The sequence below is a fragment of the Xiphophorus maculatus genome, chromosome 15 (genome assembly GCF_002775205.1).
Source record: "Xiphophorus maculatus strain JP 163 A chromosome 15, X_maculatus-5.0-male, whole genome shotgun sequence".
Taxonomy (NCBI): Eukaryota; Metazoa; Chordata; class Actinopteri; order Cyprinodontiformes; family Poeciliidae; genus Xiphophorus; species Xiphophorus maculatus.
Window position 1 is genome coordinate 5,285,671 of NC_036457.1, and position 26,672 is coordinate 5,312,342.

Consider the following 26,672-nt stretch of genomic DNA (forward strand, 5'->3'; position numbering starts at 1 on the left):
ACCGGCTGCATTAGTATTCACACCCTTCCACTAAAATAGTTTGGTGTAGTTTTATCACCCAGGGGTCAAAGGTCAGCAGTTCCAGCTGCTAATGCTGCCTGGCTCAGTGGATCCAGATTGGACTGGAGCGGGTTGTGACCCGGTTCTGACCTGCTGGTGGAGTGCAGACAGTGGTTCTGGTTCTGTCTGCTGCTCCTCATCAGGTTCTGGTAGTTTTTGGTTTTTCAGTTTTGTGATTTTGTTTAAAATGTTTTCAGTTATTGTTGATCAACCAGCTAATCAACTGCCATATGCAGACTAGCTTAACTTAGCGTAGCTTAGCTTAGGGTCGCGGGGTCAGCGGGTTTAACTGGATCTCTGGCTGGGTTTGGGTTCTGCTGGTTAGTTTCACTGATTCTGTAGAGAAATGAAATTTCTGGTTCTGGGAATTCTGGATCGAATGACCCTTAAAAATCCGAATCAAATCGCTAAAAGCTGATGGTTCTATTGGTTCTGGACCCGTTCAGGTAGGGATGCACCAATTTATTGGCCAGCTGATTTAACAATCACCAATTTAACTAATTTTGGAAATCGGTGATTGGCTGATTTTTACATGTGAAGTTGATCTTAAGCACCGAGTTGATCTGCCTCCACAAAGAGATTTAAATCAACTGCTGTCTTCTTCTGCTCTGTGCCGCCAAGTTTGACTAGCAGACAACAATGACAATAGTCATCTCACTGTTGGCAACTTATCAACTTTCTTGCTACATTTAGCAACATTTTGGTGTCGGTAGGTCAGGATTCCTAATAGATTGGTGATCGGCCAGAAAACTGCAATCGGTGCAGCCAAACATTCAGGTGTTTCAGTCTGATCGTCCTGATCTCTTGCTGCGGAAGTTGCAGCAGATCATCCGATTGATGGTTCTGATCGGCTCCCGACTCAGAGAGGTTCTGCCTGGTTCTGCTCATACCTGCAGCGTTCATCCTGCATTTGGGTCACGGTTTGATTCCTCTGGGTTATTTTTGGCCGCTGAGCGTCCCGGACCTTTCCGCTCCGACGCGTTCACATCGGTTATGCAACAAGGGCTGCACTGCAGAAAATGGACATGTGTTTAGCGTTAGCTTCTGCTGATATTTTATGTATTAAGCGTTAGCTTCTGCTGATATTTTATGTATTAAGCGTTAACTTCTGCTGATATTTTATGTATTAAGCGTTAGCTTCTGCTGATATTTTATGTGTTTAGCATTAGCATCTGCTGATATTTTTGTTATGTGATTTAGCATTAGCTCCTTCTAGGCCTTTATGTTTTTAGCAGTGTAGCATTAGCTTCTGCTCATATTTTTGTGCGTTTCTCATTAGCTTTGGCTGTCATGAAAATAAAAAATGTCAGTAAATATGTTTTCAGTGGTGAAATTATGTATGATTTCACACCAAAAATATTTATCAGCAAATTTAGTGTAAAAATGAGCTCTCTTTCAGGACCACGGTGGCCATCTTGAAAAATGGCTGCCATCTTGAATGTCTTTGTTTTTTAGGCCCGAGCAGCAAAGCGCTGCGAAGGCCTATTGTTTCTGTACTGTTTCTTATTATTAGGCCCGAGCAGCAAAGCGCTGCGAAGGCCTATTGTATCTGTACTGTTTCTTATTAGGCCCGAGCAGCAAAGCGCTGCGAAGGCCTATTGTTTTCATACTGTTTCTTCTTATTTTTATTATTCTGCCCCCCTCTTTGAGCGCCTTTTTGGGGGCTTTATCATATTCAAAAACTCACCAAACTTGGCGGAAGCGTCTAGGCGGTTGAAAAATTTTGAATTTTAAGGTCGCCGCAAAAATCGCAAAAAAAATTGCTCAACGGCAGCAACTAGCAATTTTCAACAGACCCATTGCTATTCACTTACTTCATCGTAGAGACTTGAAATTCGGTACAGTTGTAGAGCTCACTAAGACGCTCAGAATTTACAAGTAATGTCATAGTGCAACTATCACAGAAAGTCGGCCATTTTGTATTGAACGTCCATTTTTTACCTCGATTTTGACGTTTACAGCCTTCGTATTTGATCGAACTCCTCCTAGGGATTTCGATTGATCGGCTTCAAACTCGGTCAGTCTGATCATAAGGCATGTCTGATTTAAAGTTATCAAATTGGTGAGTTTTGGAGCATGTTGAAGGGGGGTTACCAGGGGTCAAAGTTCACCTACACGCCATGAAACAAAAACCTCTTATATTTCCTATACAAAAACACATAGAGGGACCAAACTTTCAGTGATTGATCGGCATCGGGTGTCCTATAATACCCTGCAGTGAAATTTTTTTTTTACGTAGGCCACGCCCCCTGAGAGCAGGAAGTGTAATGTTTTACTGTGAACAGTCGCTATCTTAGCCCTTTGACCTAATCAACATGAAACTGTGTCCAGAGGCAGAAGACATGTTGGTGTGTTGTGGATTCCAACCCCGACTGGCTGCGATGAAGCAGGTGGGCGTGGCGGCGTTGCGAACGCCGTCGAATTTCGTTTGGCTCTGAATTCCACAGTTTCGGGGTGAGCTGCTCCAAACTCACTAGGATGGATCCTTATCCATCCCCGAACAGGAATCCATAGCGATATTTGGTGGGCGTGGCCTAATTTCTCTATAGCGACCCCTAGAGTATTTTAAATGAACAGCCCAAAGCCATGCTTTAACTTAGAATTACGAAACTTGGTACACATGTGTATCTTGTCAGGACGTACAAAAAAGTCTCTTGGAGCCATGGTCGAAACCCAACAGGAAGTCGGCCATTTTGTATTGAAGGTCCATTTTGGACCTCGAGTTTGACGTTTACAGCCTTTGCATTTGATCGAACTCCTCCTAGGGATTTCGATTGATCGGCTTCAAACTCGGTCAGTCTGATCATAAGGCATGTCTGATTTAAAGTTATCAAATTGGTGACTGTATGAGCTTGCTGAAGGGGGGTTACCAGGGGTCAAAGTTCAGCTACTCGCCATGAAACACGAAACTCTTATATTTCCTATATAAAAACACATAGAGGGACCAAACGTTCAGTCATTGATCGTCATCGGGTGTCCTAAAATACCCTGTGGTGAAATTATTTTTTTAAGTAGGCCACGCCCCCTGAGAACAGGAAGTGTCATGTTTTACTGTGAACGGTCGCTATCTTAGCCCTTTGACCTAATCAACATGAAACTGTGTCCAGAGACAGAAGACATGTTGGTGTGTTGTGGATTCCAACCCCGACCGGCTGCGATGAAGCAGGTGGGCGTGGCGGCGTTGCGAACGCCATCGAATTTCGTTTGGCTCTGAATTCCACAGTTTCGGGGAGAGCTGCTCCAAACTCACTAGGATGGATCCTTATACACCCGCCAACAGGAATCCATAGCGAAATTTGGTGGGCGTGGCCTAATTTCTCTACATCTCCCCCTAGAATATTTTAAAAAATCAGCCCCAAGCCATGCTTTATCCTAGAATTACGAAACTTGGTACACATGTGTATCTTGTCAGGACGTACAAAAAAGTCTCTTGGAGCCATGCTCTAAACCCAACAGGAAGTCGGCCATTTTGGATTGAAGGTCCATTTTGGACCTCGAGTTTGACGTTTACAGCCTTTGCATTTGATCGAACTCCTCCTAGGGTTTTCGATTGATCGGCTTCAAACTCGGTCAGTCTGATCATAAGGCATGTCCAATTCAAAGTTATCAATATGGTGACATTTGAACAGGTGGAAGGGGGGTTAGCAAGGCTCAAAGTTCCCCTGTGATCGACTGTGTAATACAAAGGGCTTTGTCATGTGTAGGGCAATGCTGCCCTCTGGTGTCGAATTACTGAAATAATGAAACTATTTCAGTAATTTCAGTAATTCGACACCAGAGGGCAGCATTGCCCTACGGAATGACAGTTCAATGTTGAATTAAATAGGAAAAAATTAAATAATTTGTAATTCTAACACAAAAACTCACAGAGACACCAAAGTTTGAGTTATTGATCATTATCTTGTGTCCAATAATATCCAATGGTCAAATGATGACATCACGTAGGCCACGCCCTCTGACAACAGGAAGTCTTGTATTTTACTGTGAACGGTCGATAGCTTCTGCACCAAACTTTGCACGAGTGACCCTGGTGGGATCCTTGACGACCCTATGTCATCATATTATGACGTCATCTAAGCCCCGCCCCCTCACAATGAATTAGAGAGATCTTCTGTGTAATTACATAATAAACAGTCCATGTTCGTTGTTTGTAGGGCAATGCTGCCCTCTGCTGCCCACTGAAATAGTTTCATTATTTCAGTAATTCGACACCAGAGGGCAGCATTGCCCTACGGAATGACAGTTCAATGTTGAATTAAAGAGGAAAAAATTAAATAATTTGTAATTCTAACACAAAAACTGACAGAGACACCAACCCTTCAGTTATTGATCATTATCTTGTGTCCAATAATATCCAATGGTTAAATGATGACATCACGTAGGCCACGCCCTCTGACAACAGGAAGTCTTGTATTTTACTGTGAACGGTCGATAGCTTCTGCACCAAACTTTGCACGAGTGACCCTGGTGGGATCCTTGACGACCCTATGTCATCATATTATGACGTCATCTAAGCCCCGCCCCCTCACAATGAATTAGAGAGATCTTCTGTGTAATTACATAATAAACAGTCCATGTTCGTTGTTTGTAGGGCAATGCTGCCCTCTGCTGCCCACTGAAATAGTTTCATTATTTCAGTAATTCGACACCAGAGGGCAGCATTGCCCTATGGAATGACAGTTCAATGTTGAATTAAAAAGGAAAAAATTAAATAATTTGTAATTCTAACACAAAAACTGACAGAGACACCAAACCTTCAGTTATTGATCATTATCTTGTGTCCAATAATATCCAATGGTTAAATGATGACATCACGTAGGCCACGCCCCCTGACAACAGGAAGTCTTGTATTTTACTGTGAACGGTCGATAGCTTCTGCACCAAACTTTGCACGAGTGACCCTGGTGGGATCCCTGACGACCCTGTGTCATCATATTATGACGTCATCTAAGCCCCGCCCCCTCAGAACAGGAAGTGCCGTTTTTTTACTTGGAAAGCTCCGTTTATGGCTCTCTTGACCTAATCAAGATGATTCAGATGATAAACTCTGTCAATGCTCGCTGCTGGCTGAACAGTGTGGGTGTGGCCAAATGGCGAATATCAGTCCCTCGCCATATGCATACGTTTGGCTCTTATTCAGGCATAGATCATCCGATTGGCGCCAAACTGGATCTGTATAACCTTTGTTCACCTCTAAAGAGCCCAACGGGTTTGAGATGTAATTTGACTCCACTGCGCCCCCTAAGTTAATACATGGGTTGTATCTCCTCGACGCATCGACCGATCTGCGCCAGATTTTTTGACAGTCGTCGGGGAGCGCTGCCGAACGCATTCACGCGTGTCGCCTGGTGGACGGGCGGGGAAAATGCGCGACAGCTTCTGCGGTGGCTAGCGGGCGGCGGTGCTGGAAACTGCGGCGGAGCTTCTGCGGTCGGGAGTTGGCTGCGGCTCTGGAAATCGTGCGAGACCTTCTGCGGTGGCTGGAACCCCCGCGGTGGCCAATAGGCCGGAGCGGCGCTTGCTGCGAGGGCCGCCCGAGGCTGCTTGCAGCTTTAATTCTTCTTACGATTCTGCCCCCCTCTTCGTGCGCCTTTTTGGGGGCTTTATCATATTCAAAAACTCACCAAACTTGGCGGAAGCGACTAGGCGGTTTAAAAATTTTGAATTTTAAGGTCGCCGCAAAAATCGCAAAAAAAATTGCTCAACGGCAGCAACTAGCAATTTTCAACAGACCCATTGCTATTCACTTACTTCATCGTAGAGACTTGAAATTCGGTACAGTTGTAGAGCTCACTAAGACGCTCAGAATTTACAAGTAATGTCATAGTGCAACTATCACAGTAAGTCGGCCATTTTGTATTGAAGGTCCATTTTTTACCTCGATTTTGCCGTTTACAGCCTTCGTATTTGATCGAACTCCTCCTAGGGATTTCGATTGATCGGCTTCAAACTCGGTCAGTCTGATCATAAGGCATGTCTGATTTAAAGTTATCAAATTGGTGAGTTTTGGAGCATGTTGAAGGGAGGTTACCAGGGGTCAAAGTTCACCTACACGCCATGAAACAAAAACCTCTTATATTTCCTATACAAAAACACATAGAGGGACCAAACTTTCAGTGATTGATCGGCATCGGGTGTCCTATAATACCCTGCAGTGAAATTTTTTTTTTACGTAGGCCACGCCCCCTGAGAGCAGGAAGTGTAATGTTTTACTCTGAACGGTCGCTATCTTAGCCCTTTGACCTAATCAACATGAAACTGTGTCCAGAGACAGAAGACACGTTGGTGTGTTGTGGATTCCAACCCCGACTGGCTGCGATGAAGCAGGTGGGCGTGGCGGCGTTGCGAACGCCATCGAATTTCGTTTGGCTCTGAATTCCACAGTTTCGGGGTGAGCTGCTCCAAACTCACTAGGATGGATCCTTATCCATCCCCGAACAGGAATCCATAGCGATATTTGGTGGGCGTGGCCTAATTTTTCTATAGCGACCCCTAGAGTATTTTAAATGAACAGCCCCAAGCCATGCTTAAACCTAGAATTACGAAACTTGGTACACATGTGTATCTTGTCGGGACGTACAAAAAAGTCTCTTAGAGCCATGCTCTAAACCCAACAGGAAGTCGGCCATTTTAGATTGAAGTTCATTTGACCTCGATTTTGACGTTTACAGCCTTTGCATTTGATCGAACTCCTCCTAGGGTTTTCGATTGATCGGCTTCAAACTCGGTCAGTCTGATCATAAGGCATGTCTGATTTAAAGTTATCAAATTGGTGACTGTGTGAGCTTGCTGAAGGGGGGTTACCAGGGGTCAAATTTCACCTACTCGCCATGAAACACGAAACTCTTATATATCCTGCACAGAAACTCACAGAGATACCAAACTTTAAATTATTGATCATCATTAGGTGTCCAAAAATACCCTGTGGTCAAATGATGACATCACTTAGGCCACGCCCCCTGAGAACAGGAAGTGTCATGTTTTACTGTGAACGGTCGCTATCTTAGCCCTTTGACATAATCAATATTAAACTGTGTCCAGAGACAGAAGACATGTTGGTGTGTTGTGGATTCAAGCCCTGACCGGCTGCGATGAAGCAGCTGGCTGTGGCGGCGTGGCGAAGTGACCTGTAACGCCGATGCCATACGTTTGCTTCTAGATTCCACATGTTTCGACTGAGCTGCACCAAACTTGGCCTGACTCATCCTGGTGTGATGACTGACAATGCTATGTCATCATATTATGACGTCATCTAAGCCCCGCCCCCTCAGAATGAATTAGAGAGATCTTCTGTGTAATTACATAATAAACAGTCCATGTTCTTTGTTTGTAGGGCAATGCTGCCCTCTGCTGCCCACTGAAATAGTTTCATTATTTCAGTAATTCGACACCAGAGGGCAGCATTGCCCTATGGAATGACAGTTCAATGTTGAATTAAAGAGGAAAAAATTAAATAATTTGTAATTCTAACTCAAAAACTGACAGAGACACCAAACCTGCAGTTATTGATCATTATCTTGTGTCCAATAATATCCAATGGTTAAATGATGACATCACTTAGGCCCCGCCCCCTCGGAACAGGAAGTGCTATTTTTTTACTTGGAAAGCTCTGTTTATGGCTCTCTTGACCTAATCAAGATGATTCGGATGATAAACTCTGTCAATGCTCGCTGCTGGCTGAACCGTGTGGGCGTGGCCAAATGGCGAATATCAGTCCCTCGCCATATACATACGTTTGGCTCTTATTCAGGCATAGATCATCCGATTGGCGCCAAACTGGATATGTATGACCTTTGTTCACCTCTAAAGAGCCCGACGGGTTTGAAATGTAATTTGGCTCCACTGCGCCCCCTAAGTTAATACATGGGCTGTATCTCCTCGACGCATAGACCGATCTGCGCCAGATTTTTCGACAGTCGTCGGGGAGCGCCGCCGAACGCATTCACGCCTGTCGCCCGGTGGACGGGTGGGGAAAATGCGCGACAGATTCTGCGGCGGCTAGCGGGCGGCGATGCTGGAAACTGCGGCAGAGCTTCCGCGGTGGGGAGCGGGCTGCGACTCTGGAAAACGCGCGAGAGCTTCTGCGGTGGCCGGAACCCCCGCGGTGGCCAATAGGCCGGAGCGGCGCTTGCTGCGAGGGCCGCCCGAGGCTGCTTGCAGCTTTAATTAGGCCCGAGCAGCAAAGCGCTGCGAAGGCCTATTGTTTCTGTACTGTTTCTTATTATTATTATTATTATTACGATTCTGCCCCCCCAAAGAGGCGCCTTTTTGGGGGCTTTATCATATTCAAAAACTCACCAAACTTGGCGGTCGCGACTAGGCGGTTTAAAAATTTTGAATTTTAAGGTCGCCGCAAAAATCGCAAAAAAAATTGCTCAACGGCAGCAACTAGCAATTTTCAACAGACCCATTGCTATTCACTTACTTCATCGTAGAGACTTGAAATTCGGTACAGTTGTAGAGCTCACTAAGACGCTCAGAATTTACAAGTAATGTCATAGTGCAACTATCACAGAAAGTCGGCCATTTTGTATTGAACGTCCATTTTTTTCCTCGATTTTGACGTTTACAGCCTTCGTATTTGATCGAACTCCTCCTAGGGATTTCGATTGATCGGCTTCAAACTCGGTCAGTCTGATCATAAGGCATGTCTGATTTAAAGTTATCAAATTGGTGAGTTTTGGAGCATGTTGAAGGGGGGTTACCAGGGGTCAAAGTTCACCTACACGCCATGAAACAAAAACCTCTTATATTTCCTATACAAAAACACATAGAGGGACCAAACTTTCAGTGATTGATCGGCATCGGGTGTCCTATAATACCCTGCAGTGAAATTTTTTTTTTACATAGGCCACGCCCCCTGAGAGCAGGAAGTGTAATGTTTTACTGTGAACGGTCGCTATCTTAGCCCTTTGACCTAATCAACATGAAACTGTGTCCAGAGGCAGAAGACATGTTGGTGTGTTGTGGATTCCAACCCCGACTGGCTGCGATGAAGCAGGTGGGCGTGGCGGCGTTGCGAACGCCGTCGAATTTCGTTTGGCTCTGAATTCCACAGTTTCGGGGTGAGCTGCTCCAAACTCACTAGGATGGATCCTTATCCATCCCCGAACAGGAATCCATAGCGATATTTGGTGGGCGTGGCCTAATTTCTCTATAGCGACCCCTAGAGTATTTTAAATGAACAGCCCCAAGCCATGCTTTAACTTAGAATTACGAAACTTGGTACATATGTGTATCTTGTCAGGACGTACAAAAAAGTCTATTAGAGCCATGGTCGAAACCCAACAGGAAGTCGGCCATTTTCTATTGAAGGTCCATTTTGGACCTCGAGTTTGACGTTTACAGCCTTCGTATTTGATCGAACTCCTCCTAGGGATTTCGATTGATCGGCTTCAAACTCGGTCAGTCTGATCATAAGGCATGTTTGATTTAAAGTTATCAAATTGGTGACTGTATGAGCTTGCTGAAGGGGGGTTACCAGGGGTCAAAGTTCAGCTACTCGCCATGAAACACGAAACTCTTATATTTCCTATATAAAAACACATAGAGGGACCAAACGTTCAGTGATTGATCGTCATCGGGTGTCCTAAAATACCCTGTGGTGAAATTATTTTTTTAAGTAGGCCACGCCCCCTGAGAACAGGAAGTGTCATGTTTTACTGTGAACGGTCGCTATCTTAGCCCTTTGACCTAATCAACATGAAACTGTGTCCAGAGACAGAAAACATGTTGGTGTGTTGTGGATTCCAACCCCGGCCGGCTTTGACATAGCAGGTGGGCGTGGCGGCGAGGCGAAGTGACCTGTAACGCCGATGCCATACGTTTGCTTCTAGATTCCACATGTTTCGACCGAGCTGCACCAAACTTGGCCTGACTCATCCTGGTGTGATGCCTGACAATGCTATGTCATCATATTATGACGTCATCTAAGCCCCGCCCCCTCAGAATGAATTAGAGAGATCTTCTGTGTAATTACATAATAAACAGTCCATGTTCGTTGTTTGTAGGGCAATGCTGCCCTCTGCTGCCCACTGAAATAGTTTCATTATTTCAGTAATTCGACACCAGAGGGCAGCATTGCCCTACGGAATGAAAGTTCAATGTTGTAATGGAGGAAAAAATTAAATAATTTGTAATTCTAACACAAAAACTCACAGAGACACCAAACGTTCAGTGATTGATCATAATCGAGTGTCCAATAATATCCAATGGTCAAATGATGACATCACTTAGGCCCCGCCCCCTCGGAACAGGAAGTGCTATTTTTTTACTTGGAAAGCTCTGTTTATGGCTCTCTTGACCTAATCAAGATGATTCGGATGATAAACTCTGTCAATGCTCGCTGCTGGCTGAACCGTGTGGGCGTGGCCAAATGGCGAATATCAGTCCCTCGCCATATACATACGTTTGGCTCTTATTCAGGCATAGATCATCCGATTGGCGCCAAACTGGATAGGTATGACCTTTGTTCACCTCTAAAGAGCCCGACGGGTTTGAAATGTAATTTGGCTCCACTGCGCCCCCTAAGTTAATACATGGGCTGTATCTCCTCGACGCATCGACCGATCTGCACCAGATTTTTTGACAGTCGTCGGGGAGCGCTGCCAAACGCATTCACGCGTGTCGCCTGGTGGATGGGTGTGGAAAATGCGCGACAGCTTCTGCGGTGGCTAGCGGGCGGCGGTGCTGGAAACTGCGGCGGAGCTTCTGCGGTGGGGAGTTGGCTGCGGCTCTGGAAATCATGCGAGAGCTTCTGCGGTGGCCGGAACCCCCGCGGTGGCCAATAGGCCGGAGCGGCGCTTGCTGCGAGGGCCGCCCGAGGCTGCTTGCAGCTTTAATTATTATTATTATTACGATTCTGCCCCCCTAAAGAGGAGCCTTTTTGGGGGCTTTATCATATTCAAAAACTCACCAAACTTGGCGGTGGCGACTAGAAAATTTAAAAATTTTGAATTTTAAGGTTGTCGCAAAAATCGCAAAAAAAATTGCTGAACGGCGGCAACTAGCAATTTTCTGTTGACACAATGGTATGAACGTACTTCATCGTAGAGACATGAAATTTGGTACACTTGTAGAGCTCACCAAAAGACTCAGAACTTACATTTAATGTTATAAGCCAACTATCACAGGAAGTCGGCCATTTTGTATTGAACGTCCATTTTTTACCTCGATTTTGCCGTTTACAGCCTTCGTATTTGATCGAACTCCTCCTAGGGATTTCGATTGATCGACTTCAAACTTGGTCAGTCTGATCATAAGGCATGTTTGATTTAAAGTTATCAAATTGGTGAGTTTTGGAGCATGTTGAAGGGGGGTTAGCAGGGGTCAAAGTTCACCTACTCGCCATGAAACACGAAACTCTTATATTTCCTATACAAAAGCACATAGAGGGACCAAACTTTCAGTGATTGATCGGCATCGGGTCCCCTACAATACCATATGGTCAAATGATGACATCACTTAGGCCACGCCCCCTGAGAACAGGAAGTGTCATGTTTTACTGTGAACGGTCGCTCTCTTAGCCCTTTGACCTAATCAACATGAAACTGTGTCCAGACACAGAAGACATGTTGGTGTGTTGAGGATTCCAACCCCGACCGGCTTTGAGATAGCAGCTGGGCGTGGCGGCGTGGCGAAGTGACCTGTAACGCCGATGCCATACGTTTGCTTCTAGATTCCACATGTTTCGACCGAGCTGCATCAAACTTGGCCTGAGTGATCCTGGAGGCTTGCCCGTCAATCCTACGTCATCACATTATGACGTCATCTAAGCCCCGCCCCCTGGGAACCGGAAGTGCCGTTTTTTTCCTTGGAAAGCTCTGTTTATGGCTCTCTTGACCTAATCAAGTTGATTCTGTGTTGGATGACAGATAGGAAGTTGATCTCGCTTGCTTTAAAGTGCCAAGAGTTTTCAATGGCGGCAACGCCGTTCGTATACGTTTGCCTCTACATTCCACATATTTTGACCGAGCTGCATCAAACTTTGCCTGAGTAATCCTGGTGGTATGCCCGTCGATCCTACGTCATCACATTATGACGTCATCTAAGCCCCGCCCCCTCACAACAGGAAGTGCCATTTTTTTCCTTGGAAAGCTCTGTTTATGGCTCTCTTGACCTAATCACGATGATTCGGATGATAAACTCTGTCAATGCTCGCTGCTGGCTGAACCGTGTGGGCGTGGCCAAATGGCGAATATCAGTCCCTCGCCATATGCATACGTTTGGCTCTTATTCACGCATGGATCATCCGATTGGCGCCAAACTGGATATGTATGACCTTTGTTCACCTCTAAAGAGCCCAACGGGTTTGAAATGTAATTTGGCTCCACTGCGCCCCCTAAGTTAATACATGGGCTGTATCTCCTCGACGTATCGACCGATCTGCACCAGATTTTTTGACAGTCGTCGGGGAGCGCTGCCGAACGCATTCACGCGTGTCGCCCGGTGGACGGGCGTGGAAAATGCGCGACAGCTTCTGCGGCGGCTAGCGGGCGACGGTGCTGGAAACTGCGGCGGAGCTTCTGCTGTGGGGAGTTGGCTGCGGCTCTGGAAATCGTGCGAGAGCTTCTGCGGTGGCCAGAACCCCCGCGGTGGCCAATAGGCCGGAGCGGCGCTTGCTGCGAGGGCCGCCCGAGGCTGCTTGCAGCTTTAATTTGGTTTTGTTTTTGTTTTTTAGAAGCTATTTTCTATAACTGTAGTCTGATATTTCTGAACTAGTCTGAACGAAGTCAGGTTGTTGGTGTGAATTTGCAGAAATATTCGGCTCTCCTGCAGGACGGCGTCGGCCCGGCCTGGTGCGGTTGTGGTTCCTAGTTCTGCATGACACCCTGTCTGTTAGACGAAGTAAAAGAAGAAATGGATCTGGTTCTACCAGGAAGCCTCCATCAGAACCAGTGGCCCGGCCCGGCCCGGCTGTGTAATGAACAACCTCTGAGCTGCTTGTGACTCGTTTTATTAGTTAGACTTCGACTCGGATCGAGACTCTTGCTGTCAATCTTTAACTTGATCAGCTCAGCACAAAAAGGCCTGATGTGGGCCGGACTAGGCCCACACAGAGCCCTGACGGACCGGACCGGGCTGGGCTCCAGGGTGAACTTGTGTTTGTAGTGATTTGAAGAGTCGTATGTAAGCTAGCAGCGTCCTGCGTAGCTCCGCACTGGTTTTACTGCAGAACCATAAAGTTTGCCGTTTATGGTTCATAACTAAGTAACATTTTATCTCAGGTCAGCTGAGCCCAGCAATAGAGCTGTCACGTTATGGAGGGGGCCGGGTCCAGCCGGACCGGCACCAGAACCTGCTGTTGGTTAGCAATGATGTTCAGACCAGTGGAAGAAAGACTCCATTAAAAAGTTCAACCTGAAACCATGTCAACAAATCAGCAACATTTTCATTTAAAGTCCTCTTTTTGATGCTGAATTATTGAATAAAAGAGATGAACATCAAAGATATTTCTAGTTTTTAATCAGATATTTTTAGTTCTTTTTTTATTTTTTATTTTATTTTATTCCTCCAGGGCAGGGGTGGGCAATCCTGGTCCTCGAGGGCCGGTGTCCTGCAACTCTTGACTGTCTCCCTGATCCAACACACTTGAATCCAATAGTTGAATCACCTCCTAAGTGCAGTCAAGTTCTCCAGAGTCCTGCTAATGACCTCATTATTTGACTCAGGTGTGTTGAAGTAGAGAAACATCTAAAAGTTGCAGGAGACCGGCCCTCGAGGACCAGGATTGCCCACCCCTGCTCCAGGGGGTCTTTTTGTGGGCTCTAGTGTCCCTTATATGATAGTAGGCTGACAGGAAACGGGGAAGGAGAGGGGGGAAGACATGCGGCAAATGTCGTTGGGTCCGGGAGTCGAACCCGCGACGGCCGCGTCGAGGACTCAAGGCCTCCAAATACGGGTCGCGCTAACCGCTACGCCACCACGGCACGCCCTAGTTCATATTTTTTAATCTGTTCTCCAGCTGTCAGATCAGAGCAAAGAGTTTTTCTATCCATTTCTCTGATCATTCATGGACCTTCTTTAGAAATGTGGACTGTGGACGCCAACATTAGAATTGGCTGCTACACGTTAGCATTGAGTTGCTATTTTTGGCTAGCTTAGCTTTTGACAGACTAGCTGCTTTTAGCACAACTTTAACACAATAGTGTTTTCCAGCATCAGATTGGTTTGAAGCAGAAATGAAATCCAGAGGAAAACAGAAGCGGCTTCCTCGCTGTTAGTGGATGTACAGTAGCTGTGCATTACATTTACAGCAGTACCAGAAACATGCGAATAGGAAGGTTCCAGGAGGAACTATTGCCTGTGAAAAAAACATCTTTCATTGTGTTGGAAGGAAAATAATTAGTGTAAACTCTTTAATGAGTTGAACTGGACGTGATTAATGAATGAACTCGTTAAAGTCCCGGTTAAATCCAACCCTCTGCTGGTCTTCCTCATCTTCATCCTCATTGGTTCCTCAGGTGAGCTCAGGTGTGCCATTCTAAAAGGCCAGATCTTCCTCATGATGATGATGGTGCAGCTCAGGTTCTGCAGGTGACCCAGGGGAACTGCCCTGATCCACTGTACCGGGCCGAGCCCAGACCGAGCGCAGTGGTTTGTCCGCCGGGTTGAATGGCGGGTCGACCCAAACAGAACTGACTGGACACCAGCAGCTGATTGGAGGAGCTGACCCAGTCTTCAGATGGATTATTGTGCCAAAGAACCGGGCCCAGCGGTTCTGCAGGCACAGCCCTTTGAAGGAGGCGTGATTCTGGCTCTAGGGGGCGCTAGAGCTGCTCACCAGCTGCTCACAGAGGATCAGGGTTAACATGTTGAAATTGACAGGAAATGATGTCATTGGAAGACGTTAATGGCAATACTTGTAACAGCAGCTATAGTCTCCAAAAATAAAGGGGAAAAAATTCCATAAAATGGATTCAGCTTTAAGCTACATGCTGTAGGCTACATGCTGTAGGCTAGCTATTGTAAGCTAGCTGCTGTAGGTTACATGCTGTAGGCTAGCTGATGTAAGCTACATGCTATAGGCTAGCTGATGTAAGCTACATGCTGTAGGCTACATGTTATAGGCTAGCTGCCGCCTTAAAACAGTCTCTCTGCTGCCAGGTCCATGGTTCTTTTCATGACCCGATTTGGGCCAGGATCAATTCAGAACCGGCCCACACCATCACCCCTGTACCATCGTGCTCAATAATCTGATTTGGAGCTGCTGTGTTTCTGTCAGTAGAACCAGAACCGGATTGTTTTATTAGAACATTGAAGATAGTCGGGATATAAGAAATCCAGAACCGGAACAAACCCAAAATAATCTGAACAGAACCCCCCACCCCCCACCTCTCTCTCCTAACCTAATTGGGTCTTGTTGTTCCAGAACCGCGGTATCGCCGCCATGGAGGACGGGAAGCCGGTGTGGGCGCCTCATCCGACGGACGGGTTCCAGCTGGGAACCATCGTTGACATTGGCGCCGACAGCCTCTCCATCGAGCCGCTGAAGCAGAAGGGAAAGGTCAGAGGTCATCAGGGTTCATTAAGGGGCGGGGCTAATGCGCGTGTCACTGGAAGATGAAAGCTGTTCAGTTTGCTTTTGATTTTGGACACAAATTAATTTTTTTGAAATTATTTTATTGGTTCTGGCTGATTAATTTAAGCCTCTAAAATGGTGCTAATGTCAGTAAGTCTTTGCCGGATCTCGGTTCTGGTCTGTTCCGGATCTCGGTTCTGGTCCTGACAAATGGCTGAGGAGCTGTGACCTCTGACCTCAGAAGGCGTTTCCCTCTGAAGGGCCTGCAGACCATCTGACATGGCTCTCCATCAATCCCACAACACACCATGAAGCTTTTAATGGACCGTTGCCATGGTAACCCCTGCAGCGGGAATCCCGCTGATAATATAGGAAATAGTGCCCCCTTCATTTCTGGAGGGGGACTGCAATGTGGGCCGTCCCCGCTGCTTCCCGTTTGCTGCAGCCAGGTGTACTTGCTCTTTGTTGACTGATGGAGCTCCTCCTTCTGCTCCTCTGGTCAGGATCAACAGATTGTCTTTATTGCCCCCCGGTGTCCGTTTGCTGCCACTACAGTCTCATTAATTTGTCGTTTTTCCTCCTGTAGACGTTTCTGGCTCCCGTCAACCAGGTTTTCCCCGCTGAAGACGACATCAACAAACATGTGGAGGATAACTGTGAGTTTCTGCTGCTGTTCTGCCTCCCTTGCTGTAGATGGCGCTGTGATAAACTTGTCTCTGCCTCTCAGGCTCTCTGATGTATCTGAATGAAGCCACTCTGCTCAACAATGTCCGGGTTCGCTACAGCAAGGACAAAATCTACGTGAGTTCAGATTTACGGGTTAAAATGTTCTGGTTGAAGATTTTTATTTTTGTTTCCATTAGTTTTAACCATTTGTTAAAACTAACAAATGGTTAGTTTGTTTGGCTTTTTTTGTACAAACCAGGAGAATAAAAATAGGCAATTTGTAAGAAAATCTGAGAAAAGCATCTCAGTTTTTAGAAAATATAAATTTAGGGCAAATGAACGACCAAACGAGTTTAAACGTTGGCAGAGATTCAGTAAACACAATAAGATCCTCTGCATAGCCACAGGACGCTAGCGTTGAGCTAAACCCAGTTTTTATTCACAGTAATCCGAACTGGACTCTGGTTCTGCTGCAGAGAGACCATGTGTTCAGGAGCAGAATCTCAAAATAACAACAAACCTTCATCTTAAAACAAGAAATAAGAAACCTTTCTAATTTTAGTAAGTTGAGTTTTCTATGTCATGCTAATGAGAAACTTCCTGGTGATAAAATATAAACGGGGTTCATATGGTGCCTGCATCGCTCACTGTTTCAACAAGGAGAGATTTCAGTTTTAACCAGACTGATTATGTCAAGTCTTTCTAAAACAAAAGTTTTTCGTTCTGATACTTCTTGCATATTGAATTTAATTCCAAGCTGTTTTACGTACCGCCACCTGCTGGTGAAATGTGGAACAGCAAGGACTAAAACGACCATAAAATTCCCACTGACAGAAATAAAAACTGAGCTCTTTTTCACTAATTCAGTTCATTTCAGTTTGTTTTGTCAATGCAGTTTCAGGTAGTTTTCTTTTCTTTGCTAAAGTTTTATTTCAGTTAACAAGCTAGTTTTTACTTTGTTAGTTTTTATTAACTATAATAAACCTATTCAAGACTGTTCATTACCTCCTGAATAATCCACTGCTTTTTGGTGAGAAATGATTGAAAACATCTTTAATTAACCTGAAGGAGACAAACGGAACCATCTGGGTCAGTTCTGCTGCAGCGCGTCAGCAGGAAGTGAGTCAGATCCTCACTTCCTCCAGCTGCAGGTTTTGCCCAGAGACTCACCTGTCTCCTTCGTCTCCTCCGTCTCGTGTCCTCCCCAGACGTACGTGGCCAACATCCTGATCGCCGTCAACCCGTACTACGACATCCCCAAGCTCTACTCGGTGGACACCATCAAGCAGTACCTGGGCCGGTCGCTGGGGACGCTGCCGCCGCACGTCTATGCCATTGGTGAGAGCGTCTCCAGGGCGTCCTCTGCAGAGGGGTGGCTTGGGGCGGAGCGGGCTAATCCTCCATGTGTTGCTCTGCAGCTGACAAGGCGTACCGGGACATGAAGGTCCTGAAGATGAGCCAGTCCATCATTGTGTCTGGAGAGTCCGGTGCCGGCAAGACAGAAAACACCAAGTTTGTTCTCAGGTAGGCTAGGATGAGACTTCCTGTCTAGCTCAACGGCACTTCCTGTTTGGGACCAAGAGCTCGAGGAACTGAAGCCCAGCTCAGCCGGTTTTGAGGTTCTGATCAGCTGCACCTTTGGCTCTATCAGAGCAACGTCAGAGGCCCAGCGGACCTGACTGACCTGATTGGTCAGGCTGAGTTCTAATGTAGTCTGCACACAGCGAAGGCGCCGTTTGACTTGCGGCTAAGACTGGTTAGAAAGCGGATTTGTTAGAGCGCTGTTTGACTTGTTATAATTTTGTTTGGACTCGTTAGAACGGACTCACATCAGAACGTCTCTGACTTTCCTCTGGTCTCCAGGTACCTGACGACTTCATACGGGACGGGTCAGGATATCGACGAGCGGATTGTGGAAGGTAAGGAGGATTTCTTCTTTGTGGGTAAGGAACTCGTTCAGTACTAACTGAGCCATCTGATTGGTGCAGCCAACCCCCTGCTGGAGGCTTTTGGGAATGCGAAGACCGTTCGGAACAACAACAGCAGCCGCTTCGGGAAGTTTGTGGAGATCCACTTCAACGAAAAGGTGATTTGCTCCATTTCATTGTAATAGGCCGTCAGTGTTTTAGTTTGAGTCTTGCAGGAAACCAGAACATTGATGTTTCAGTTGAGAACTACAGGACCAGCAGGACTTGGTAAACATGTCTGGTTAGTGAGACCTCAGGATCCGTTTGGCCGACACTATAAACCACAGACATTATGAATCGGGGGGACCCCAGGGCTCGGTGCTTGGCTCCCTTCTTTTTAAACATCCTTCTCAGTTTTCTTGGTTTGTCTTTGCTGCAGGTGATTCTCTAGTTATTGTCTCTAAAATTATTCTATGGTCATTTTGTTTCGGACATGTCCTCAGGATGAAATGCCATCACCAACTGAGAGATGATTGGCTTAAACTGCTTCAGTCACAGTGAAGCATGAATTCATTGCCAGACATGGAGAGGTTTGACTCAATGCGTTCTGGCGTGCCTCAAGGCTCACTGGTTGGATCCAGACCATGTTTCAGCAAATTTTTATAGCTAAGCTCTACCATCGTCTTCCTGAGCATTGTTCCCAGTTCCTGCCATTCTCAACTCTGCTGCCTCTGGCCCAGTACAATCAGGCTGCATTTGACTTTTGACCCCTCGGTGGACAGATTTCTGAACAAGTGTGTTGTCTGTTTCCCACCAGAACGCGGTCGTCGGTGGATTCGTGTCCCACTACCTCCTGGAGAAGTCCCGGATTTGCACACAGGGCTCCGAAGAGAGGAACTACCACATCTTCTACCGCCTGTGCGCCGGAGCGCCGGAGGACATCCGCCAGAAGTTCCATCTCAGCTCCCCGGACACCTTCAGGGTAGGAACGTCAGCCGCCTGCTAAAGGGCCAATCAGAGCTCCAGAATCAGAGCGGCAACCAAACCCGGAGCCTGGTAGCGCCGAGAGGCTTTGGGTCCAAATTAGAGACTCACCTGGCATGACTAGAACGTCCAGCAGGCCTTAGCAGGTCCGGCCCGATCCGATTCGATCCGGTCTTGACATGTTGAGGTGTTGGGATGCAGCGTTGCTCCATCTCCTGCAGCCAGTCACCATGCAGACCTCTGCAGCACATTCTGTCTGCTTATTGTAAATCAGATGCTCAGAAAGGGAACTGCCTCGGCTTTCTGTGAAAACAGAGAATTATTATTGAGATTGGTAAAGTCTGTTTCCACTTAGCAGAGCAAACAGAGCACCAAATGTAAGGCTGAGTTTCAGCCTGCTGGAGAAATGAGGCAGGTCTGATTCTGCAGGGAACATCCTGACCTGTCCTGCAGCTGCACTGTCTGTCCTGAACACCAGGGGGCAGCAGAGGACAGAGCCTTCCTGGAGGAACACTATGACTATGTTAAAAATTATTAATGTTCTCCAGACTGGAAATATTGACTAAATTAAATGTTTATTTTTTTTCAGTGTTGCTGCAGCAACACATTTCAACTGCTTAGACAAGATTTAATGAATTAAATCTTAATTGAGTTTTAATTTAACTTGATGTGACATAATTCTTTAGAAATGGTTGTGATTTATGAAATGTGATTTTCCGGAAATGGAGATGCATATTGATGGTTTTGTGCCTTTGCCTCTGCTGCAGTATCTGAACAGAGGATGCACTCGCTTCTTCGCCACCAGAGACACGGATCAGCAGATCCTGCAGAACCGGAAGAGTTCAGAGGTAAACCTGCTCTGGCTGCAGACAGATCAGCGTTAATGGTAATAATAATAATAATAAACAACTATTAGCATTTGCTGGTTTGTGCTTGTCTCCAGAGGGGCTTAAGCAGCAGAACCGAACAGGAAACCCGTTTAGTTATTTTCAAGGCTCCAAAGTTAGATTAATCAAAGTTTGACATTGTTTTTAATTTTTATTCTGTTATCCTAATCAGGATACTGTATTTAAGTCAACATGTTTTCATTTGATTGTTTCTATGGTTTCTAATATGTTACAGTTTTGATCTCTGGGTCACTTTTAATAATAATTATTATTATTATCTGCCAGCGCCTTTCAAACCCCCAAGACCTTTTACAACATTAAAAACACAAATTAAACAGTAAAAATGGCTACAAGACACAAAACCACAAAATAACGGCACAGTTAAAGTGAGAAGAACCTGAACAGACGAGCTTTGAGTCGACGTTCCGGATGTCAGGAGGAGCAGCGTTCCTTTTCCCCTCGCTGCTGAGACGGACAAGAGGCTCTGAGGATGATGAAGAGGAAGAACGAAGGTGAACGGGTGGCGATGAGCAGCGGGTCAGACCGATAAGGAGGGGAAAGGTTATGAACTGAATGGAAACAGGATTTAAAGTGAAGTTGCTGTAAAATGCAGTGATGTGGTGAAATGAGGCCAGCAGAAACTGGAACCAGTAGAAGTTTACAGACAGATTTATGAGGCAGAGCAACCAGGAGGGAAATACAGGAATCAATGAGAGAAATGACCAGAATATGGAGGCAGAGAGCAGAGAGAGGGAAATATTACAGAGGTGGAAATGAGCAGATAAATGATATTATTATTAATGAGAGAAAAGAGAGACACGTTTAACCTGAGGGTTGGAGAGTGTTGGTGATTCTGTGCTGTGACCAGGATGAGATCCGGACCGAAACCTTTAATCACATTTATTTATACTTACTTATGTCAGATTGGATGTTTGCTGGGAAAGCTGACTCTGATCGACCTGGCCAGTCAGACATCCATCAACGATATTCACAGAATGAAGTTACATTTCAATTGCCTCAAGGACAGTTTTATAGAAATTAGGCTGGACACTTTGTCTCCACGGTGACGGTGAAGCTCTCAGCCAATCAGATTCCTCTGCAGAAATAAAAGGAAACATCAGAATAACTGGGAGCGTCAGCAGAATGAACAGGTGAAGGTGGTAAATAAATAAAAATGTCCAGGTTAGAACCTGCAGAGACTGAATCTACCTGGAATCAGGTGATAGGTGGCGCTCCTGAGCCTGAAACCGTTCCAAAGACGATTGAGGAGCAGCAGTAGGAGGAGAAACGTTCAGATTAAGGTTTGAACAGTGAAACGGCGCCCTCTTCAGGCCGGAGGTTCATCACAGGGTGCGTTGTTTCCTCAGCACAGCAAAGCCGGCCCGCTGAAGGACCCGCTGCTGGACGACCACGGAGACTTCACCAGGATGAGCGTCGCCATGAAGAAGATCGGCCTGGGCGACACCGAGAAGCTGGACCTGTTCCGGGTGGTGGCCGGCGTTCTGCATCTGGGCAACATCGACTTTGAGGAGGCCGGAAGCACCTCAGGTGAGCCGCTGAGATTCAGGCCCAGACTGATGAACAGGACCTCCTGGTTCCTCTGGTTCCTTTGGTTCCTCTGGTTCCTTTGGTTTCCCTGGTTCCTTTGGTTTCCCTGGTTCCTTTGGTTCCTCTGGTTCCTTTGGTTTCCCTGGTTCCTTTGGTTCCTCTGGTTCCTTTGGTTCCTCTGGTTCCTTTGGTTTCCCTGGTTCCTGTGGTCCCCCTGGTTCCTGTGGTTCCTCCGGTTCCTGTGGTTCCCCTGGTTCCTTTGGTTCCCCTGGTTCCTGTGGTTCCTTTGGTTCCCCTGGTTCCTTTGGTTCCCGCGGTTCCTCTGGTTCCCGCGGTTCCTCTGGTTCCCGCGGTTCCTTTGGTTTCCCTGGTTCCTGTGGTTCCCCTGGTTCCTGTGGTTCCTCTGGTTCCTTTGGTTCCCGCGGTTCCTCTGGTTCCTTTGGTTCCCCTGGTTCCTTTGGTTCCTCTGTCTCAGAGTTTGGGTCGGTTCTGTTCAGCTCGGTATTTAAAGGTCCCCTGCAGAACAGCCCGGTTCCGGTTAAAGCAGGGGCCACCAACACGGGGCCCGCGGGCCCCCGGTCGCCTGAGTAGCAAGTTCTAAAAATAGTTGTTGCCCAAAAATGATTGAATAAAATGTTTTTACATTGAAGTAATAACATTTATTTATTTTTAGAATAAAACAAGTTTAAAATAAATTGCTCTTTTCTAGGGTTAAAGGTCAGGGTCATGCGCAGACGCCTGGTACCTTCAGATTTTCCTTTAAGAAATAAAAGAAAAGAATAATTTCTATTATCCAACGCTCTTTACTATTAACAAAACTGTGGAGAAAAAAAAATCTTTTGTGTCAAAACATTGTGTACTTAGTGCAGCATCTGTGTGAGTCTGTGGGGGTCAAAGGGCAGGCCGAAGCCTAAATCTTATTGGTCAGTTTGCTCATTTATTGGGCGGCTTGGTTTTTCTCTGTAGCTAAAAATGAATGTTTGGAGTTTGAACCTCCTGTAGCTCTAAGATTCAACCGGAGCTTTTTACCGCGTGCGGTTCTGACGGGCGTGCCCTTTGACCCCCACAGACTCTCACTGATGTACACGATGTTTTGGCACAAAAGATATTTTTTCTACACAGTTTTGTTAATAGTAAAGAGGGTTGGACTATAACTATTCTTTTCTTTTTTTTATTTAAAGGAAAATCTCAAGGTCTCACAGCTGCAGCTGCCGCAACAATCAAACCGTCATTCTGGGTCATTCAGAATCAGAAAAGCTCCAGCAGGGAATCAAAGTTAAAACTCTGAACTAAGAACTTCTGATCACATAAAAACGATAATCCATATCTGCCTGGTAAATCACTACTGATGACTACATTAGTAAGATCAGGCAGCATGTAATCGTACATGTCTGATTGTTATAAAGGCTGAGCCAAGAAAATTCATGTTTGTATCAAACAAGCTGCCCTTCGTGTTGCTCTGAACCGTGAAGCAGCTCCCAGCCTCAGGCTGGTGACCCCTGACCTATGACAGACTCCAGTTTAACCAGATCAACAGCAAAACCAAGGATTTTCCCTCCTCATTGTCTTGCAGGCGGCTGATGATTTTCCCTCCTTCTTGTCTTGCAGGCGGCTGATGATTTTCCCCCCTCATTGTCTTGCAGGCGCCTGATGATTTTCCCTCCTTCTTGTCTTGCAGGCGCCTGATGATTTTCCCTCCTTCTTGTCTTACAGGCGGCTGCACCATCAGGAACCAGTCGGGCCAGACGCTGCAGCACTGTGCTGAGCTGCTGGGCCTGGAGCAAGACGACCTCAGGGTCAGCCTCACCACCAGGGTCATGCTCACGTCAGCAGGGGGCGCCAAGGGGACGGCCATCAAGTAAGAGCTGCTGCTCACCAAACACACCACATACTTTTGCGTGGCTGTCTTTGTGGGGACTTTCCATTGACTTCCATTCATTTCTACGGCCTAATCCTAACCCTACCCTATCCTAACTCTAACCAAAACTCAGTTCACATCTTAGTCTTAAATCTGACCCCTGACCCAAAAACAGGATTCAATCTCTGAAGTAGTTTTCTTTCTCTCACATCATCGTTTGATTTTGTTTAAATAACATGCCTTGAAGGGAAGCAGCATTCTAGCTATGCTACCTATGTTAGCTGTGCTACCTGTGCTAGTTGTGCTACCTCTATGTTAGCAGTGTTAGCTGTGCTACCTGTGCTACCTCTATGTTAGCTGTGCTACCTCTATGTTAGCTGTGCTACCTGTGCTAGCTGTGCTACCTCTATGTTAGCTGTGCTAGCTGTGCTAGCTATGCAGACACAGAATATTCTGCAGTGAATGAGTGAGTCTGAGGCCTGGTAGCTGTCTGGTTTCTCCCTGCAGCAGATCAGTTTGGGTTTTGCGATTCGATTGGTTCAACAATTAACGGCATGACTCCTCTTAGCTTCTGCAGTTAGCAATGCTTTTTGCTGAAAGACCCAATCTTTGGTCGACCCCGACACGCTCCAGTTCCTGGCAGCTGCTGCTAACCTGATTGTCAGGCCGGGAGCTCTCTCTCCCTAGTGAAGTCTGTAAAGGTCAGAGGTCACCCCGTGTCTCCCCAGGGTGCCCCTGAAGGTGGAGCAGGCCAACAACGCCCGGGACGCGCTGGCCAAGGCCACCTACAGCCGGCTCTTCGACCACGTGGTGACGCGGGTCAACCAGTGCTTCCCCTTCGACTCCTCGGCTAACTTCATCGGCGTGCTGGACATCGCCGGCTTCGGTCAGTCCACGATGAGGAAGAGGGGTCGTGGGAGGGAGATGACCTCTGACCTTCTCTCTGTCTTCCAGAATACTTTGAACACAACAGCTTTGAGCAGTTCTGCATCAACTACTGCAACGAGAAGCTGCAGCAATTCTTCAACGAGCGCATCCTGAAGGAGGTGAGCTGCTGCCATGACAACGGACCCGGTCGCTTAGGTTCTGGTTTCCGCGATCTCCTGGCAGCACCCAGGAAGCTGGAAGCAGCATCGCCTGTCCTGATTGGACGGTCTCTCTCACTGTCATGGTCTGGTTTGCTCTGCAGGAACAAGAGCTGTACCAGAAGGAGGGGCTGGGGGTCAACGAGGTTCACTACGTGGACAACCAGGACTGCATCGGTAGGTCCCTCTGGACGGCCTGCAGCTGCTGCTTCCTCCTCCTCTTCATCAGGGCGTCTCCTCTGTCTCTGCAGACCTGGTGGAGGCCAAGCTGGTGGGCATTCTGGACATCTTAGACGAGGAGAACCGCCTGCCTCAGCCCAGTGACCAGCACTTCACCGACACGGTTCACAACAAGCACAGGAACCATTTCCGCCTCACGGTGAGTCCTACTGCTTCAGCTGAAGCCTGGAACCAGTGGGTTGCTAAGAACGCCCTGCCAGCTCACAGACCCTCATGGATAATCACAATATCATTGGGGAACGAACCGCACTTTGCCTAGAAAGTCCGGATCGGTTGGTGAGGTGTGAACCCTAGACGACCTCTGACCTCTGGTCCTCCAAACCTCGGTCTGGGTTCGGTTTGAATGTGAACGCGAAGTGGACCGGAGACCGATCCAAAGGCAGGAAGTGGACTACAGCGAAGGGCATTCTGGGTAAATACAGCCAAAGCTAATGTGCTAGCTTAGCACTAGCAGCAGAAATGGCTCCTGGTCTTCAGCCAAAGACTAAAGAGAAATCCTCCAACCACTTAAATCTGACGCCTCCATCTTGTTTCCATCTGGTGAAACAGGAAGTTGCTCTCAGTGTCTTCAGAGGTTTTTGTGTGGTATCCTTCAGTGGTTCTTGGTGCAGCGCCCCCACAGGCCAGGAGGGGAACAGGTTGGTTTGACTCAGAGAACCACAGCAGCTGGAGGTGGAGCAGATGGTGGAGTTCTGGTTCCAGTAGAACCGGGTCTACCGGACCGTCAGGAGGGAAACAGACTTAGAGGCCAGAAAACGACTAGAAGCTGTGATCATTTAAAGATGAGTTTAGTTTCTTGAAATAATAAAAGTTTTTTATCTCCACATCTAATGATCAGCTGGTGAAGGAAGTACTTTGTGTTTTCAAAATAAAAGACCTGAATGTTACTGCTTAAATTCTCTAGTCTGAACTGGAACCATCTGTGGATGAAATCTGTTCAGTTTGTTCTGGTGGTTCTGGGAAAACGTCCTGATGACTCTGTCTCTGTGTCCCGCAGATTCCCAGGAAGTCCAAGCTGGCCGTCCACCGGAACGTCCGGGACGACGAAGGTTTCATCATCCGCCACTTCGCCGGAGCCGTGTGCTACGAGACGGTGGGTTGAGCAGAGGAGCCTGGTCCGGCTGCCTGGTCGGACCCCTGCAGGGTCTGATCGTGTCCTCGTGTCTCTCATCAGACCCAGTTTGTGGAGAAGAACAACGATGCACTGCACATGTCCCTGGAGAGCCTGGTGAGCGAGTCCAAGGACCGCTTCGTCCGCCAGCTCTTTGAGAACGCCGCCAGCAGCCGAGACACCAAGCAGAAGGCCGGGAAGCTCAGTTTCATCAGCGTCGGAAACAAGTTCAAGGTGAGAAGGACGCCGAGCACGACCTCTGACCCACTGCGCTCCGTCGCCCACCCTGACCTGACGGGCTTTGATAGGCTCTGGTTCCTGTCAGCTCCTGTGTTTCTATGGTAACCGCATCCTGTGAATGCTTGCGTGTCCTTGATGTGTGTGAGACTCTGATAGCAGCTTTCAGAGTTTAGTGTTGCCGGTCGGTGGGCCAAATGTTTCACCACCCTGACCCGGTTTGACCCGAAGCAGCTTCAGCGTGAGACCAGAAAATAAATCAGATCGTCGCCTGAATCCAGCAGAGATGTGGTCATGAACCGACTGCTTTAATGACAGAGCTCCTGTTTCTCCTGCAGATGCAGCTGAATATTCTCCTGGACAAGCTCCGCAGCACGGTGAGTCATGTTCCCCTGCAAGGCTGCTGGTTCTGGTTCTGCTCACTGGGTCTGACTGATCCGCTTCTCCTTCAGGGTTCCAGCTTCATCCGCTGCATCAAACCCAACCTGAAGATGATCAGCCACCAGTTTGAAGGAGCTCAGATTCTCTCCCAGCTGCAGTGCTCCGGTACGAATCGCTGGAGCTCCTTC

The 26,672-nt window shown here is 47.1% G+C and overlaps 1 protein-coding gene across 13 annotated transcripts in view; it reads left to right on the forward strand.

Moving 5' to 3' along the window:
• Positions 1–26,672, forward strand: part of myo6 (myosin VI) — a 42,935-nt gene that overhangs the window by 3,463 nt on the left and 12,800 nt on the right. For all 13 annotated transcript variants that reach the window (XM_023347433.1, XM_023347422.1, XM_023347421.1 and 10 more), the window contains 19 exons: positions 15,431–15,565; positions 16,167–16,236; positions 16,308–16,381; positions 17,455–17,584; positions 17,665–17,770; positions 18,110–18,165; positions 18,235–18,332; positions 18,971–19,135; positions 19,905–19,985; positions 21,392–21,572; positions 23,286–23,430; positions 24,159–24,316; positions 24,385–24,476; positions 24,620–24,692; positions 24,767–24,894; positions 25,753–25,848; positions 25,930–26,100; positions 26,442–26,480; positions 26,556–26,649. In XM_023347433.1, coding sequence (XP_023203201.1) covers positions 15,449–15,565; positions 16,167–16,236; positions 16,308–16,381; positions 17,455–17,584; positions 17,665–17,770; positions 18,110–18,165; positions 18,235–18,332; positions 18,971–19,135; positions 19,905–19,985; positions 21,392–21,572; positions 23,286–23,430; positions 24,159–24,316; positions 24,385–24,476; positions 24,620–24,692; positions 24,767–24,894; positions 25,753–25,848; positions 25,930–26,100; positions 26,442–26,480; positions 26,556–26,649 — 2,074 coding nt within the window. In that variant the 5' untranslated portion in view covers positions 15,431–15,448. The remainder of the gene's footprint in view (positions 1–15,430; positions 15,566–16,166; positions 16,237–16,307; positions 16,382–17,454; positions 17,585–17,664; positions 17,771–18,109; positions 18,166–18,234; positions 18,333–18,970; positions 19,136–19,904; positions 19,986–21,391; positions 21,573–23,285; positions 23,431–24,158; positions 24,317–24,384; positions 24,477–24,619; positions 24,693–24,766; positions 24,895–25,752; positions 25,849–25,929; positions 26,101–26,441; positions 26,481–26,555; positions 26,650–26,672) is intronic.